This window comes from Hevea brasiliensis, chromosome 3 (genome assembly GCF_030052815.1).
Source record: "Hevea brasiliensis isolate MT/VB/25A 57/8 chromosome 3, ASM3005281v1, whole genome shotgun sequence".
NCBI classification, from domain to species: Eukaryota; Viridiplantae; Streptophyta; class Magnoliopsida; order Malpighiales; family Euphorbiaceae; genus Hevea; species Hevea brasiliensis.
Genome location: NC_079495.1, coordinates 95,675,898 through 95,695,451, shown reverse-complemented (window position 1 = coordinate 95,695,451; position 19,554 = coordinate 95,675,898). Strand labels below are relative to the sequence as shown.

The window sequence follows — 19,554 nt, the reverse complement described above, 5'->3', positions numbered from 1 at the left end:
ATTTGAGAATACAAGTTACTCATTCCAATGATTATTGCATGGAGCCTAGAGAAATTGACTAACAACACTCACAACAAAAGAAATGTTTGGTCGTGTTATTGTGAGATAATTTAGCTTTCTAATTAATTGTTGATATCTAACGGGATCTTCCAATAGCTCCCTTTGTCTAGAACAAGTTTGACATTTGGATCCATAGGGATATCTATAGGTTTGCAGTCCAACATACCCATCTCCTCTAGTGTATCAAAAGCACGTTTCCTTTGTGAGATAGATATTCCTGTTTTGGACAGTGCTACCTCAATCCCTAGAAAGTACTTCAATTTTCTCAGATACTTAGTTTGAAAATGATTAAACAAATATTTTTAGAGTTGAGAGATCCTATTGTGGTCACTACCTGTTATGAAAATGTCATCAACATAGACTACTAGAAAATACTTTTCATACTCATCATGATGGAAGCACACTGAATGATTAGCTTTACTTCAACACATTCCAAACCGTTAGACCACAGCATTGAACTGTCCAAACTATGCTCTTAGAGACTTCTTTAAACCATATGGTGACCATCGTAGATGGTATACCAAACCACTCCCCTTTAGCAACAAAACCTTGTGGTTGATCCATATATACCTCTTTGGCTAGCTCCTTATGTAGAAAGGCATTTTTAATGTAAAGTTGATGAAGTGTCCAATGATGCATTGTTGCGAGAGAGATTAGCAATTGGATAGATGCATCTTAGCCATTGGTGAAAAAGAGTCTCCATAATTAGGTTAAAAAATATGCATGTAACCATTGACTACAAGGCAAGCTTTTAGCTGATCTACTTTTCCATCAGGTCCAACTTTGACTGTATACCCAAATCTCATCCCCAGAAACTCAATAGTGATCTGTCTTGCATGGCTCTTTTTCTCGGATAAAATGATGCCATACTTTTGGACGAAGGCCTAAAATTGGAGCAACAAGGCATTGTGGGCATTTTTTTTTGTGGGAGAGAATGGAAGTATGTCATCAATATAAATGAGGCTGCTGTGCATAGTGGGCTCGAAGATTTTTTTCATAGTTGTCATCTCCTCAATTATAGCATTACACCACTCTGGATGAGATAATACTTCATTAACAGTCTCTAGTATAGGGACATTAGATAGATGGGAGATGAAAGCATAGTAGAAGGAGATAACTAGTGATAGCTCAAGAAGTTGTAAATGGGATGAGGGTTATGAGAAGAACAAATACCTTTTCGAAGAGAAATGGGTGGAGCTGCTACTTTTGCAGGAGCATGACCGGTGTAGGAGATGGTGGTGGTGCAAGAGGAGAGTCATCAGGCATAGTACTTGTATCACTATGAGTAACATTATTCGGGTTATTAGACGGATGAGGACGATGTGAGTAGACTCGAAGAGGAGGTGAAGTGACTTGTGGAGTAGGAAAAATGGGAATTGGAAGAGCCTTGAGGATAGGATTTTGATTGATTGTGTTTAGTGAGAAATATAGGGATGTTTCAAGAAAGTTTACATTTGCTGCTGAGATGTTATTTATTTGTGGTTTAATTACAACATTTGTAATCTTTTTGAAGACGGGAATATCCTTAAAAGACTTACTTAGCTAATTTGTCTTGAAGTTTGTCTTTTCAAAGAGAAAGGTCAAGGACGAAACAAGTACAACCAAATACATGAAGAGAAAGATGGTAGGGATCTTGCTATGGAAACAGAAGAGAATCAGATATTGCAAAGATATATAAAGGTATTATATTAATTAAATAACAAGTAGTAAGAACATAAATCATAATTCCTAAAACGAAGAGGAACATTATGCTGTATGAGTAAAATGCAGGTTGTTTCAATGAGATGCAGATTCTTTCGTTGGCAACTCCATTCTGTTAAGGAGTATGTGCACAAGAAGATTGATAGGTGATTCCCTAAGAAGACATGAATTAGTTGAAAGAATGAGAGAAAAATTCTCGTGCATTGTCACTATGCAACTCTTTAATTAGAACACCGAACTGATTGCGAATTTCAACACAAAATTTTTGAAAGATAAAGAATAATTCAAAATAATTTTTCATTAGAAAAAACTAAGTACACATAGAATAATCATCAACAAAAGGTAACAAAATAATAAAAGCCCAAAGTTGAACTAACACAATTTGGATGCCTTATATCTAAATGAACAATGTCAAATGTGGATGTAGCCCTATTATTGACTCATTGAGGGAAAGAGCCATGAGTTTGTTTCCCAAGTTTACACGACTCACATTCCAAAGAGGATAATTTTAGAGAGATTGGGAATCATTTGTTGAAGCTTAGAGATATTTGGATGACCTAAACGGCTGTGAAGAAGATTAGGAGAAGTAGCGGAAGCAAAAGCAATAGGAGATTCTTGAATTGAGAGGTGGTATAGACCTTGTGACTTTTGTCCCATGCCAATCACCTTCCCGTATCTTAGTCCTGCACAAGAACATAATCAGCGGTGAAGGTTATAGAACAAAATGATCAGAAGACTTCTATTACTAGAAATATGAAAAGAAGCTCCAGAATCAAGAATCCAAGAAGATTGAGATAGGTGAGGAAAGAAATGACTAGATAGGGTAGCAGAGACAATAGATAAAGGTGATTGTTGCTTTATGGCCTTATATTGTAAGCATTGATTATATTTGGCTCTAGTCAAGGTAATAGATGGATTTGGACTTGTTTTGTTGAGATCCTCTCTTATCCACTTAGTTTATTTGCTGTACTTAAGTAGTTTAATAAGATTACACTTCCTAAGTATAATAGTAGTCCACTTCCTATTTGTAACATATATATATATATTTGTATAGTTGTGAATGAAATAAATATACAAATAATTTTCTCCTAAATATCTCTCTTTCTATTATTTTCACATGTTCTATCACCTATCTTCTCTAATTATTTAGAAGCTGAAATTCACAATCCAGAATAAAATTTCCGGCAGTGTTACCGACGCTTGAAAACACTTCTTCAATCATTGAAATCAACCACCCGAAGATTGCAACTTAGCAATAGAATGTTATTGTTCTAGTAGACTAAATACAGAAGAGCAATCATGGGTTCTAGTGACTAAGAAATAGAAAAGGCTTGAGCAAATAAGGATTCTGGTGATTGCTTGGGAATCAGTTGAGGTTGCTTGAGTGTGGCAAGGTCATCGGCGGTGATAGGATCTAGAAGTTGTGGCTGAAAGTTGACTCACGGGTTGGTGTGTGGGAACTTGAAAAGGTGCGTGGAGTCTCATGCCGATGATTTTGTTGTCGGGTTTTCTCGACAATAGAACCTTCAAATCAAATGTCGTTAGCATCCTATGCTCTTGTTAAGAGGGGTGGTGAGTCTGAATATGCCTTTAACACTTACCCAAGACGGTGGTAGTAGGTTTTCTCGACAATAGAACCTTCAAATCAAAGATAAGGAAGGGGAAGAGCAGGGATTTAGAACCCTAGATACCAAGTAAACAGAGAAGAAAGAACAACTAATTAGGAACAAGTTAGGGAAATTATCTCAACATATCTCAATAACTCGATTATTGATTTTTTTTTTTTTGTTCAGATGCAGATTAGGTAGGATCCAAAATTTATAAAAGGTCTACTACTGGATATTGTATCATTGGTAGAGGAAATTTGGTGTCAGAGAAGTAAGAAGCAGATAATTGTCTCCCTATCTAGTGCGACATCAGAATACAGAGCTATGGCATAATTTTTGTGTGAGATAATGTGGATGTATCAATTGTTGAGTGAAGTGGGTCTTAAGTCTTCATTGCTAGCAAAGTTGTGGTGTGATAATCAAGCTGATATTCATATTGCCTGAAACCTTGTATTTCATGAATGAGCCAAACATATTGAAATCAATTGTCACATTGTTCGTGAAAAAATTCAATAAAAACCTATTTCTACAGGATATGTTAAAACTGGAGAACAGTTGGGAGATATCTTTACAAAAGCTCTGAATGGAGCTCAAGTGGACCATATTTGTAGCAAGTTGGCATGACTAGCATCTATGCTCTAGCTTGAGTGTTATAGAATAGAAAAAAGTCAACTATGTATATTCCTATATTAATTAGTATAGTATAATCTTAGGGACTAGCATAATCATAGGGATTTATATATCTTCCTACTTAGGATCATAATTATAGGAAGGGTCTGTTTGGTTTAACTGTTAAATACAGCTGATAACTGTTAGCTGATAGTTGATAGCTGATGAGAGTTTATTTATATTAAGTGTTTGGTAAAACTATATTTAGCTATTGCTATTGATATGTAAAATGACTAATAAGGGTATATATTATATAATTTATTTTATTATTTAAATAAATATAAAATTATAAATTTATTAATTTATATTATTTATTTTATTATTAAATTTAATATATAATGATTAAATTAATATATTATATTATTAAAATAAATATATAATTATTAATTTATTATATTATATCATTTATTTTATTATTGAAATAAGAAAAATAATAAATTAAAAAAAAATAATTAAATAACTTTTAAAATATATATAAAATAATAAAATAATTATTATTGTTAATAAAAAACTTATAATTAATTTTAAGTTTTTATATATAAATAAATATTTTATATTTTATGTTATTAATAAAAAATATTTTAACAAAGTTGAAATACGTTAATTAAAATGTTAAAATTATAAATAAAAAAGTAAAAGTATTAATAATATTAATTTTTAAGTTAAATAAAAAAAGGTAATATAGTCAAAATAAAAAATAAAACCAAATCAGCTATCAGCTGACGAGAAACAGCTTTAAAAATAGAGCTGATATAAACTGCAGCTGATGATATCAGTTGTCCATCAGCTATTGGCTTTATTTTTTTAAGCTTGCCAAACACTTTAGTTCACCTGTTTGGGTGTCTATCAGCTATCAGCTGTACTCAAACAGGTAAACCAAACACCCCCGAAGAATTGTATATAAATATGTAGTAAATTCATGAATGAAAATAAATAGAATTTTCCCTTGAGATTACAAAAAAGAAAGTGATAATGATAAAAGAAACTTGATTTTTATAAAATATAAAACCAAAATCTAAATACCAGTTTTTCGTTTTAATGAAACTAAAAACCATAAAACAACCTTACTGAGTGCACCCTTAAATTTTCATTTTTTTTTCCTGTCAATGTCTTTGTAGCTATAGTTTTAGTGTGCTCTATCCTATGGCAAAGTTTGTTGATTATTGTGTCTTGCAGGTTACCAAGTGGGGAGCTTTGCGTGAGACCACTAGTCGTGTGGTTAAAGATATTCAATTTGTTATGAGCTATGGCATTGTGCCCAAATTTGTGATTAATGACCAGCGAGATATCTTGAGAACTTGGGTGAGACTTCTGTCTTTTTTGCAAGGAATGAGTCCCCTAAAGAGAGAAAATGGCCAACCTCCCGAGGAGGAAAATGATAATATAAATTTGCCTTTTGTTTTAGACCACTCTATTGCCAACATTCGTTCTCTTTTGGTGGATGGAGCATTTTTTATTAATGAAGAGATGGATATTTTTTCTGACATGAGTAAACAAAATATGGATGAGGAAGATAGCACGAGACTTGCAAAAGTAGGACAGTTATCTAAGGAAAGTTCAGTATGTGGTGTTTCAGGGAGGAATAGTTCAGTTGTTTCTGCAATGCAGGTTGCTAAAGTTAAATCGGATTCCGTTGCTTGTTCTTCAATTCCTTCATCTGTAACATGGCTAATATATGATTGCTTGAGAGCCATTGACAATTGGTTAGGAGCTAATCATACATATGGGGCTGTATCATCTTCAAATACTGGCAGCAGTTCCAATAGCAACTTTTTAGCATTGAAGAAAACTTTGTCTAAGATTAGTAAGGGCAAATATGTTTTTGGGGGATTTACCTGTTCAAATGAAGATCATAGTAGGCAGGGTTTGCCACCAGGATATATTGGATTCTGCAAGAATATGGGCTCAGGAAATATTAAAAATACAGGATATGACTTTGAAACAGTTGATTCTGTCGACAATGATACTGCTACTTCTGATGAAAGTTTGATGGAAGCAGACACTTCCTTAGAAGAAGACGCCTTGCATATTTTGAGTTCGTCTGATTGGCCAAATATAATTTATGACATTAGTTCACAGGATGTATCTGTTCACATTCCCTTACATCGATTACTTTCCTTGCTTTTACAGAAGGCATTAAGATGGTGTTATGGTGAATCTGAGGTGCTTAGTACATCTAGTGCAAGCATTTTGACCTCATCATGTTCAATTTATGATGATGATTTCTTTGGACATGTCCTTAGTGGATGTCACCCTTATGGGTTTTCTGCATTTGTCATGGAGCATCCTTTGCACAATAGGGTGTTCTGTGCCCAGGTTCATGCTGGAATGTGGAGGAAGAATGGTGATGCTGCCATTTTATCTTCTGATTGGTATCGCTCAGTTCAGTGGTAGGTTTACACTTCACTTGATTCTTGTGTTTTAGTAAAAATTGTCTTTGATTAGCTTACCCAATTTTCTTTCTTAGTGTGCTCCTGTTTGTGTTAGAGGGGGAGGGGGGAGTTGTCCAAAACAGTAGTGCCTAATGTATTTCTGGTGGTTTTGTCTTTGCAGGTCTGAACAAGGCTTAGAACTTGATCTTTTTCTCATGCAGTGCTGTGCTGCTTTGGCGCCTGCTGACCTTTATGTCAATAGAATTATAGAATGCTTTGGGTTATCAGATTACCATTCTTTGACCCCTGAGAGATCCAGCGAGTATGTGAATTCCTCATAGCTTTTATCTGATATAATATGGTTTTTAGAGGTTTTGTGTTCTAGATAATGTTCCTGTGTGTGAACATGAAATGCATGTTTCATAAGTATTGTGTGTTTTTAAGTTTTCGACAGTCTAGCTTGAGGGGGAAAAGGTGTATATGATTGAATTCTTTAAATTTGAGATGTTTTAACGTTCAGACTTCCTGGGTCCTTTATATTTATTAAATAGTATTACTGGTCCATTTTTTACATTTTACAAATTTTTGTTGTTCTTGGTGTGATCTTCTAGAATTATTGGTTTTTTTATGTTACTGATAAAAAAAATCCAGACATTTGGTACGATATGCAATTATAGCTAATCCTTTCAGTTTTGCTGTTATATATACAATCTTTCACATTGGCGTTGCTTGTAGCCAAACTTGGAAGGGCAAATGTCAGACTTGTAAAAGATTATTAATTATTATAATTTAAAATTATATAATTTCACTATATCTTCTCTCTATCCTCCCCCCCTGCCAAAAAAAAAAAAAAAAAAAAAAAGAAAAGAAGAGAAGAAAATGAACAGCTTATATGACAGTTTTATAACTAAAACGTATGCCAGTTAGCAATTTTGGGAGTTTTGACACATGCTTTTCTGAATTTGGCAAAAATTGAAACTAGTGTGCATTTTGTTTATGTAATTGACAAAATTAAAAGGATTGGCTATAGTTGCAAATTGGATTGAAGATCGCATTATGTTTTGTTTGTTCATCACCCCCAAACTTGAGAATAGTGTTCTGCTTTCATTTTACACCAAGTTTTCATATGTGTGTGTGTGTTTGCATTGTGTGATAGCCTTGTGTATTTCTTCGCTTTTCCCAATTAAAAAGTTATTGCTTTCTTGCCTGTTTCAGTTTATTTAATGGACACCAGCTTTTATGTTACCATGTGTGATTGTCGGCATATTGAATTTGATTTGATCTCACTGATTGCATAATGTTGATGCTAACGCATGAAAAACTGTTTCTTCAGGTATGAACCAGTTTTGTTGCAGGAAATGTTCATGCTTATTATACAAATCGTCCAAGAAAGGCGATTTTCTGGGCTTACTCCTGCTGAAAATTTGAAAAGAGAGTTGGTTCATAAGTTAGCCATTGGAGATGCTACTCGTAGTGAATTGGTGAAGTTTTTGCCTTGTGATCTTTCAAAGTGTGAGCAACTTCAGGAAATTTTAGATTCAGTCGCTGTATATTCTAATCCATCTGGCTTCAATCAGGTTTATTTTGTGACCTAGAATATTTTTATCAGGGTTTGAATTGTTCTGTTTGAGTCAGTTTTTCTTGCATATCTCTGCACTCTCAGGGGTTGTATTCTTTGCGCTGGACATATTGGAAAGAGCTGGATCTGTATCATCCTCGGTGGAACTCAAGGGATTTGCAAGTTGCAGAAGAAAGATACATGCGCTATTGTGGTGTCTCAGCATTGACCACTCAGCTGCCTAGATGGACAAGGATTCACCCTCCTCTCAAGGGTGTAGCTAGAATAGCCACTTGTAAAGTGGTCCTAAAAATTATCCGTGCTGTTATATTTTATGCTGTTTTCTATGATAAGTTGGCTGAAACACGTGCACCTGATGATGTTCTTATAATGGCATTGCACATGCTGTCATTGGGTTTAGACATTTGTTTTCAGCAGAGAGAACCTGGGGACATGTCATTTTTCAACAGAGATTCCATTACCATGCTTGCTTTTGCTTGTGAAGAAATTCATGACAGATTAAATTATGGTTCTGGTGAACAGAGCTTGCTGTCACTTCTTGTCTTATTGATGAGGATGCACCAGAGAAAGAATGTCGACAACTTTTTGGAAGCAGACTCTTGTAATTTTTCTTCTTTGATTGAAAGCTTATTGAAGAGGTTTGCAGAGGTAGATTCAGGATGCATGGCTGAACTGCAACAACTCGCACCTGAAGTGGTCATTCATTTATCACAATCACTTGCAAGTAGTGTTGTGCACAATATGGGATCAGCTTCTGATAGTGAGAAGCGCAAGGCGAAAGCCCGAGAGAGACAGGCTGCTATGTTGGTGAGATGTTACTGTACATTTTGTCTAAAATAAATTCCTTCTAAAGTTATTATTATTATTATTATTATTATTATTATTATTATTATTATTATTATTATTATTATTTTTATTGTTGTTGTTGTTATCTCAAACAAGAAAAAATGGAAAGTTTTCACCCCAGCATAGGAAGGGTATTACATAATCTTTTTTCTTTTAATTTTTATTTGTGTATTGCTAATGGATAAGATTATGAATGATCATCTCCGCAAGAGAGTGTATGTAGCAAAATTTGGGGATAAAATGAGAGTATTGATTAAGATGGTTTGGTCATGTCCAGCATAGAGAAACAAATGCTCTAGTGCGAAAATGTTATAAATTAGTGGTGGAAGGAGTAAGAAGGAAAAGAGGAGACCTAAAATAACGTAGAGGGAAGTAGTACAAAAGGATTTACAATTTTTAAATATTGATGTGGAATTGGTCTCTAACAAAGCTAAATGATGAAGAAGAATCCATATAGTCAACCCCAACTAGAATTGGACCAAGGCTTATTTGTTGTTGTGCTGTTGTTTCTTTTTCCTGTTAACATGGATGATTTGTCAGTTCTCACCTGTGTGGGGGTCGTAGTAAGGCGTGAGGCGAAATATCATCCACTAGAATTATATAAAATGTATCAGGTAATGCCCAGGAAAGATGGTAGAGTCACAATGGTTTTAGTTAAGTACCACATCCTTAGACAACATTTCCTAGACATGCACTTTATACAATCTTAATAGAATCGAACCACTAGTAAGTACCGTTTTCCCATAACATTATCACGGTACTAAGGATTTATGCCACGAAGGTATAGATAAACAGAGTTGCCACCCGGGTAATAACTATGACATATTTAGTGTTTCTTCCAAGAGTCATGGATAGCAATTTACTCCTTGCAGAGTTTTCACAACCGTCATTGCCATAACCCAATGTCTAGGTTCAGGATAGTAGGTACGTAAGGGGAAGGTGTTAGGCACCCCTTACGCCTGGTTTAACTTCATTAATTCGAATGTCAGTCTTTCACTAATGTTTCTAGAAATTTTATTTATTATTTCTCTATTAAACTTTATCCTAAGAATGCAATTCTAATCCTACATACGTAAGTAATTCACAAAAGAGTTATTGTTTACAAACAATTTTCATGCACAAGTAATCCCTATCTATGGGGTTACTAATTATTTAAATGATATTTATCGGATGACTAAAATTAATTTATTATTGAGAATTTAATTTACAAACAAATTCAATTTCAAATAACTTTAAATTTCTATTTAACCTAATTAATTAATTTTTCACCAAATTACCCTAAGGATAAGTAAACTAAATTAATTATGTATATGTGTAAAAATATGACATAAGGCCTAAACAATCACAACCTAATAAAGATTTCTAACATGCTAATCTATTTTACAATGACCAAGTATTTAATTAGATTTATTTATATGCTAAGGTTAGTTTAATTTACAAACAAGATTAATTTTAATTTATCAAGTATTTATTTAAATTACTTACATGCAAAAGTCGGTTATATTAAAAACAAAGTTAATTTTAATTTACCAAATAAAAATCATATTATTATTACAATTTCATACCAATAGTTATTTTAAGAATTTAGGGCTACTTACTTATTGGTAAGTGCAGTTGCCATGGGGTAAGCTACCCTTAAAAAGGGCATTCTCTTCTAGTATGACAATAATATCTTTGGCTTACTCCTATTTAGCTCCTCACAAATGCCCTTTTTAGTACTTATTTTAGGGCTACTTATCAATTTTGTTTATAATAAAAATAAAGAAAATAAAGGAAGTAAAGAAAATAAAAAAATATTAATAACAATCCGCATTGGATTTTAACTATAGTCTCCTAAGGGGTTAAAATTCCTAATTAGTAATAACTACTTAAGGGTCTAGGTCTTCTAACATAATCCAAACATTTCATAATACTTCTTGAATTAAAAGAACACAGAAAAATAGATCAAATATCAATTGGAACCTAAGAACATACAAGAACATGCATCAATATACAATTCTTAGATTCTGGCAGATTGACAGTAATAAGAAATTCAATTTTTGAAAAACAGTTAGATATGCCTAAAAATCATAAAAAAAATGCTAGAAGACAGCCCAAACGTTATACAAGATCATAAAATTTATAGACTAAACAAAACACTAGCCGAATAGTCTACACAAATCGTAATTTTTCTCAGTGACAAAATCGCACTACTTTTTTCGTAAAATTCATAATTCACCGACCACAACAGATATGAAGCGAAATCAATTGAAAAAGATTCACAAGATTTTGAATTTAATTTTAGACACCTGATTCACACAAAAAAAATTAAGAAACAAGGGAGATATGGGCTTCATAAGTCGGGTATTCTGCAAATCAGATTTTGCAGGAACCTTAACTTCAAACAGTCATAACTTACAAAATGCAAAAGTTTTTTCAGTGATTCTTAAGCATAAAATTAATAAAATTTCCTGTAGAGTATGAATATAATTTTTTTAAAATTTTTACAGATTTAGAAAATAACGAAAAGTAATAAAAACATGTGAGATAGAAAACTGAATATGTGCAGAGTTGTGTATCCCCTCAATTAAGCATGATTACATGATCCGTATGAATATGCAAAACAAATTAAAAAATAAAGAATATAGAATTAAACATTACATGGCGTAGATATTGAAAAGCAAATAAAAGAACCAACTTTCAAGAAATCTTGCAAGAAAATCTTCTTGAAGAAAAGAAAAGAAACAAGAAAGAACTAAAAGAGTTTTGAATATCTCTAAATTTTCTATAACTTTAAAATATCTGTAAATAGCTCTGAATATTTATGAATCTTTTTCCCTTTTTTCTCTAAACCACAGTAGGGTATTTATAGGGTTTTGGGAGAGAGGAGTGGTAGAGTTTGGAGTTCTAGGGTGGTACGGTTCAGATAATTTAAATAACTGAAATTGGGGAATTTGGGTGAGACTGAGATATGGGTGATGTGTTTCAACCAATGGGAAGAGAGGGAGAGGGGGCGGCACCAATAGGGAGTGACGAAGAGAGTAGGGTCGAGTGGGAGAGAGAGAGAGAGAGAGAGAGAGACAGAGAGAGGGAGAGGTCTGGTGAGAGAGAGAGAGAGAGAGAGAGTTTGTATGGGAGAGGGGGAGAGAAAAAAGATGTTTTTTATTTTAATTTTCAGAAAAAAAAAAATGGGCTCTATTTAAAATTCTTAACTAGGCTTTCTTAGGCCCATGGAGCTTAATTAAACTTAATTAGGTTCATTTAAGAACTATCCATATTAACTTTAAACAAAACAAAATTTTATCTATATTTAATTAAATTAATTTTCCAAAATAATAATAATAATAATAATAATAATAATAATAATTATTATTATTATTATTTTTTAAGATCATGTCACGGAATTAATAATTCAACTCTATGTCTCCAATTACATCTTACAGTCATACAAATTTTTTTTTGTCATCATTGGTTTCCCCAAGGCCTAAATGCACATTCTCATAATAAATCACAAAATAAGAGTCTACAACCTGGAAAAGTTAAAAGTCCATTTACCTAAGCTGAACTATATCTGTGCCATAGTTTTAATAAGACTGAAAACAATTATTGAACCAAGGTGAACACATTCTTTAACATCTAATTCATTGAGCTTACTTGGCTTTTCATGCAGGCAAAAATGAAAGCTGAGCAGTCCAAGTTTTTGTCAAGCATTAATTCCGCTGTTGATGATGATTCGAAATGTGGATTAGATGAAACCAACAGGGATAAAGAACAGGATTTAGAAGAATTTGCACAAGATGTTTGTTCCCTTTGCCATGATCCTAATTCCAAAAATCCTGTATCCTTCGTGATTCTTCTTCAGGTAAGCAATTCCTTTGGGTAGGTGTCATTCTGAGTCATCGACTCTAGTGCTGAAATTTTTTTATTGTTCACTTGCAACATATATTCAAAACTGATTTTTCACGTGTCTTTTTGCCTTTTTGGATCAAGAAATCGAAGCTTTTGAGCTTAATTGACAGACGTCCCCCATCCTGGGATCAAGTTCAGCAGTTGGACAAGGAACAAGCCTTTATAAATACAAAGAAAGTGACTGATCAAGCTGGAACAAACACTTCTTCAAGTGGTACAGTAGTGATTTCATCTAATCAATTCGCACGGTTGGTTGAAAATGCAATTAATGAGTTTGCTGATTATGCTCAACCTGGGGAAACAAGTAATTTTCTAGAATCTGTCGAAACTCAGTTTCCATCATTGAGGAATGCTCAAGCGCCTAGCTCATTGAAGAATGGAATTGATAGAACTGCATATACCTTAGAGATACTAGAACAAGATATGTACATAGCCATTCGGAAAGAGATGAATGATAATATTCTATTTTGTGATTCTGGAGTCAAGAATGCAGAATTTTCAGCAGATGAAGGTGGCCTTAAAAGCAGCAGCAGTTCTGGTTCTGTATTGCTTGGAAAATACTTAGCTGCTTTTTCAAGAGAGAGGACAGAGCACCCTTCATCTTCTGAAGATACTTTTGATGACATTGCAAGGATGGATTCCACTTCACAGGTTTCCACATGTGATGGATTTGGCCCAGCTGATTGTGATGGGGTTTACTTGTCTTCCTGTGGACATACTGTGCATCAGGGCTGCCTTGATCGATATTTATCTTCATTGAAGGAAAGGTAAGTGCCATTGGAAGGAAAATATAGAGCTTAACTGTCAGATCTTATTTGCTTTTTAGTTTTACTTAATATTTGAAAAACTGGCCTAATTGCACAACCAGATAAGGCATAAGGATAAGGGTCAAAAGGTTTAATCAGGATAAAAACCAGGTTTCAATTGGGGTCACAATAAATATATGTTTATCACATATTGAGAAAATATAATAAAAAAAAAAGCATTTTCAGAATTTATCTTGTAATCTTTTTATTTATTTTCTGAACATCTTGTACTCAATATAAGAAGCAATGAGATCACAATTATCAATGTGGCTTGGTGGTAGTCACTACTATATCTAAACTTAAGGAGCTGGGTTCAACTCCTCACTTAGCTACTTTGACGTTATCCATTTATTTTTATTGAGCCAAACAAGTGCAACCCTTTGGTCTAATACCAGATTGTGGTTGGGTAATCTAGTTAGCTGCTTGTTTGACCGGGTCAAGGCAGTTGCCTCAGCATTTTGCAATTATCTTGCCTTTTGGCAGGTATGGAGATCGCATATCCCTCCTGTGTTGTTTACAAGTGTCAAGAGAATGCCTTTAGATACTCAAGTTGTTATCTGGATGGTTTTTTGGGCATCTGATTCTCCATTCTTTAACAATTTCTCACTAATACAATGAGGTCTATAAACCTATTAGGTGTATATACTTCTTTGTATTTAAAGTTTATAGATAATGTTCTTATATTGTTTACACAGATATGTAAGAAGAATTGTTTTTGAAGGAGGGCATATTGTTGACCCAGATCAGGTATTTCTATCGCCATTTTTTTTGAAGCTTCTGCATTGTTGATGTGTTATTTTTTCCAGTGAAAGAAAAATCACATGGACTTGACTTTTAATTTTTCCAGGGTGAATTTCTCTGCCCTGTGTGTCGTCGGCTAGCCAATTCTGTCTTGCCTATGTTGCCTGGGGATTTCCAGAGGTTTTGGATGGAGCCTAAGATATCGACTGTTGCTTCAACAAGTGCTGCAGGACATTTATCTACATCAATTGAGGAAAGTAAATTGCTTTGGCTGCAAAAAGCCTTAACTCTCTTGCAGTCTGCTGCAAACTTTGTTGAAAAGGAAGATATTTGGAAGATCTTTCCCCTGCAAAGAAATGAAAGAATGAAGCAAAATCTTGATTCAATCTCTCATGTGCTCTTTAAAATGTACTTTCCAAGCACACAGGATAAGTTCTCAAGATCCATGAAGGCAAACTATTGCATGATTATGTGGGATACACTTAAATATTCCCTTAAATCTATGGAGATTGCTGCTCGTTGTGGCAGGACTTATATGACTCCAACTTATGGTCTTGATGGCTTGTATAAGGAACTTAAATCTTCTGGTGGATTTATCCTATCATTGTTGCTAAAGATTGTGCATAGTTTGATGAGTAAGAATTCTCTTCATGTGCTTCATAGATTTAGAGGTATTCAGCTCTTTGCAGAGTCCATTTGTTCAGGAGTCTCAATGGACCGTGCCAACAGTGCTTATGGATGTGAAGGTGAGTTGTTACCTTGTGGCTTTTACACATTCAATATATGATTGATGCTGAAAGCTTCTTGAGAGCTTTTCTTGTTTTTATATTGAGGATATCATTTTGTTCATAGGTTTCAAGTTATTTTTTTTGGCTATTTTTATTTGATTTCAATACCTCATTATAATGTTGGGCATTGATTTATGAACCATGGATTATGAATTTTGAAATTTATTTATTATTGTAAAATCTGAAATTTAATAAACTATTTTCAAATAATATAATTATTTAAACAAATGTAATTTATTTATTTCAATAAATTAGAAAATACCCTATAATTATGAAACTTCAATAAAAACCTTAAATTTATCCATATTGCACAAGACTTGTAACACACAAAATATTTTCGAATAAATATCCATTACCATCTATCATTAATTTATCCTAAATCTTGACTTAATTAAAAATTATATGTAAAATTCAAAATATGGACACTAAATATCAAGGAACCAAGCAAATACTCAAAATCTTGTAGATCTAAAGATTTATGTTTGTATTTATATATTTGCAAAAAAGTGTTAAAAAAAAATTATACTGTTTACAAAGTGGAAAAAAGAAGAAGGTGCAGGTAGAGCTGTCAGTGGGTGAGTTTCTTCAAAACTATCAGCTACCCAAAGTGAGAACAATAGGCACATGAATTAAACCTTGCTTTTCTCTGCCCAAAGCTGCCGCTACCCAACAAAAGAAGTATTTGACCACATCTGTCATTTTCCAAGCCCAAATGACGTGGGATGACAGCAGATCCGGCCCAGATGTTCTTCTTATCCCATTTTGTTCACAACAACTACAACAACAACTAAGCTTTAATCCCATTTTGTTCCAGCACGTCATGTTGCAATACCTTGTGTAATGGCCATTTTTCAGCCAATATAGACATAATAGTAGTAGACTGTGGGGCTGTGCATGGTTCTTGGGGGTTCCAAATCGAACCGAAGAATCGGATTGAAATGAAAAAGAACCGTTATATGCAGGAACCAAATTGAACCGAACTTATTTTACTGTTTTGGGTTGGTTTTGGTTCTTCATCAAGAACCGAACCGAAACTGGATCGAAACTAATCTTTACTGGAACTTAATCGAAGAACCAATTTTATACATTTTTTTTTAATTTGTAATTAGTCATAAGTGTATATATGTAACTTAATATTATATTTTATTATTTTTAATCATAAATACAATAATCACTTTGTAGTCATTAATTGTATGATAAATCACTTTTTAATCGCATAGTATGCTTTATAGTTAAAAATTATATAATTGAAAAATATGTATAAGATAATAGAATATACTTATTAAGATATATATTATGAAATGACTTAATTTATGGATATTTTGTTTCATGGGATTGAATTATGACCCATTCAAAATTTAAGCAGTGTGATCCAAATAAAATATTTTATGAGGTCTGTAGTGATAATGGAGAGTATGGGTCGAAATAATATTTAGAAGTGAATATTAATAATTGGATTCACTAAATTTAAGATTACATTAACTATCTTATTTTCAATTTACAAAAGTTTTAATTATAATCTACAAAATTTTTATAAACATCTATTGTATGAAAATTAAATTTATTTTTAATACTTATTATTGTGAATCAAAATTTAAACTAATAAAAATTGTATATTATCCATCAAAGTTTTAACTTTGAAAAGTTAAATGAAAATATAATAAAAATTTTTTCTAAATTCCAAAATTATATAGTTTTGTGCTTTTTGCTTAGGTTGCATTAAGCCTAACCTATATTGTGCTTGCTTATTTGCTTGTTATCTTGGCTTGGGTACTATTTTAGTGGCTGTAATATCACTGCTATTTTATAGTTTGGATGGAAATATTATATGATTTATTTAAGGATATTTTGTGTTTTCTTGTATTTAATGTAAGAATTGTTAATTTGATTTTAGTATTTCTCTTGAGTAAATCATTATGTTTATATTACTTTATTTATATTTTATTTTTTCGTTCAACTATGGAAGCGATTTTTCTCATTAGAAGCTTGATGGAGAAATATAGAGATGTGAAGAAAGATCTACACATGGTTTTTATTGATTTGGAGAAGGCTTATGATAGTGTTTCAAGAAATGTTTTATGGAATGTGTTAGAACAAAAGAGGGTATCTATTAGGTACATACAAGTGTTGAAAGATATGTATGAAGGAGCAACTACTATTGTGCGTACGGTGGGAGGGGACACAAGAGATTTTCCGATCTCAATTGGATTACACCAAGGATCAGCCATAAGCCCTTACCTTTTTACATTAGTTTTAGATGAATTGACGAAACATATACAAGAGAGTATTCTTTGGTGCATGATGTTTGCGGATGATATTGTTCTGATAGATGAGACACGAGAAGGAGTCAATAGAAAGTTAGAGCTTTGGAGAAGTGCTCTAGAGTCAAAGGGTTTTAAGTTAAGTAGAACGAAGACAGAATACATGCATTGCAAGTTCAGTGAAGGCCAAACTGGTGATAGGGAAGGAGTTAGTTTGAATGGAGTGGTACTGTCCCAAAGTAATCACTTTAAATATCTAGGCTCAGTCTTTCAAGTAGATGGGGGATGTGAGGAGGATGTTAGTCATAGGATTAAAGCCAGATGGTTGAAGTGGAGACGTGCCACGGGAGTTTTATGTGATCATAAGATTTCCAATAAGTTGAAAGGAAAATTTTACCGTACAGCCATACGACCGGCTATGTTATGTGGTAGTGAGTGTTGGACACTGAAAGAGTCGTATGCATCTAAGATAAGAGTTGCAGAGATGAGAATGTTAAGGTGGATGAGTGGCCATACTAGACTAGATAAAGTCCGTAATGAGAGTATTGGAGAAAAGGTAGGAGTGGTGCCAATTGAAGATAAGTTGAGAGAAGGGAGATTGAGGTGGTTTGATCATGTGAAGCGTAGACATACAGAGGCTCCAGTTAGACAAGTAGAGCACATTAGGTTAGAGGATAGAAAGAAAAAAAGGGATAGACCTAAATTGACTTGGAGGAGAGTAGTACAACATGACCTAGAAGTATTACACATTTCTGAGGATTTAACAAAATCGTTTAGAGTGGAGAAAGCGAATCCATATAGCCGACCCCAAATTTTTGGGATAAAGGCTTAGTTGAGTTGAGTTGAGTTGTATTTATATTTTATTTTGATATTGGTATTATTATTTTAGTATTTGTACTATTATTTTTATTGATATTTTGATGTTAAAAATTTATAATTATTTTTGTTCATTTAAAAAGAATATAATAATACTGCAATTTTAAGTGTAGGAACCAAGAACCAAACCGAATTAGAACTGGGGCTGAAATTAGAACCGAAAGCACTTAGAACCGAACCAGAATCAGAATCGAAATTTGGTTCCAAAAAATGAAAGAACTGAAATTTGGTTTTGATTCCGATTCTTACAAAGAACCGAACTGAAATTGGAACCGCACACCCATAATAGACTGATCTGTGAATCACAGTGAATGAATCAAGCAATATTGTATTGGCTAGGCTAAAATCCATTAGATATTAGGCGATATATGTAACATATTGCTGATATTTAATACCCAGCTTGGAATAGGCCTAGAAAATACCATTTTTTTTCTTCTTTTTCTTTAAATTTTTTATAAGACCTAATGGTCTTATAAATCATTTTTTTTCATTTATTTACTATTCTTTTAATTTTATCAATTTGGTTTGTAAGTTCATAAATTTATTTCAATTGTATTCATTGAATTTTTTGGAAATTCAATATTTGCTTCTCACATAGCATGTCTTTTGTTATTTGCCAAACCATATGTTTTTAACAGGTTTCTCAATCATAGAAAAAGATCTAGAGTCTGTTTTTCCAGGTTGTGATATTGGTGAAGGAGACAAGGGCTTGAGTGAAGGGGGGGAGTATTAGTGGTTCTTTTGTCTCTCTTTTGCTATTTGGGAAAGGGTAGACAAATGCAAACAGGGATGTTTCGTGCCTTTTTGGCTGATATGTTGTCCACACAATCCAATTTAGTATTTTCTTCCATAGTGTTGGAATCCCACATCGAAAGAATATGAAGTAAAAGGGCAATATATAAGTGGTTAAGTTGCAACATTGACTTGACTAGTCATTTTGATGTGTAAAGCAATCTAATCACTTATATAAGTCCGAATTAAAATGAATTTATTATAATTTGATCGACACTCTCTGTGAATTTAACATGGTATCAGAGTCGGGACTGAGTTGTGGGTTTCAGTCGCCCATAAGGCTGTATAATTGGGCCCGTGTTGGGTTAAAAATAAAAAATACAAACTAATTGTCAAGTGACAACTATGTGGTTGCACTTGAGGGGGGAGTGTTGGAATCCCACATCGAAAGAATATGAAGTAAAAGGGCAATATATAAGTGATTAAGTTGCAACATTGACTTGACTAGTCATTTTGATGTGTAAAGCAATCTAATCACTTATATAAGTCCGAATTAAAATGAATTGATTATAATTTGACCAACACTCTCTCCGAATTTAACACATAGATGTCCTCTTTGAATGCCACA

The 19,554-nt window shown here is 33.2% G+C and overlaps 1 protein-coding gene across 2 annotated transcripts in view; it reads left to right on the top strand.

Moving 5' to 3' along the window:
• The window catches only part of LOC110654925 (E3 ubiquitin-protein ligase PRT6), a 63,248-nt gene that overhangs the window by 9,149 nt on the left and 34,545 nt on the right, over positions 1-19,554 (top strand). For both annotated transcript variants that reach the window (XM_021811064.2, XM_021811065.2), the window contains exons 3-10: positions 5,214-6,427; positions 6,591-6,731; positions 7,743-7,986; positions 8,073-8,795; positions 12,484-12,675; positions 12,804-13,489; positions 14,224-14,275; positions 14,376-15,015. In XM_021811064.2, coding sequence (XP_021666756.2) covers positions 5,214-6,427; positions 6,591-6,731; positions 7,743-7,986; positions 8,073-8,795; positions 12,484-12,675; positions 12,804-13,489; positions 14,224-14,275; positions 14,376-15,015 — 3,892 coding nt within the window. The remainder of the gene's footprint in view (positions 1-5,213; positions 6,428-6,590; positions 6,732-7,742; positions 7,987-8,072; positions 8,796-12,483; positions 12,676-12,803; positions 13,490-14,223; positions 14,276-14,375; positions 15,016-19,554) is intronic.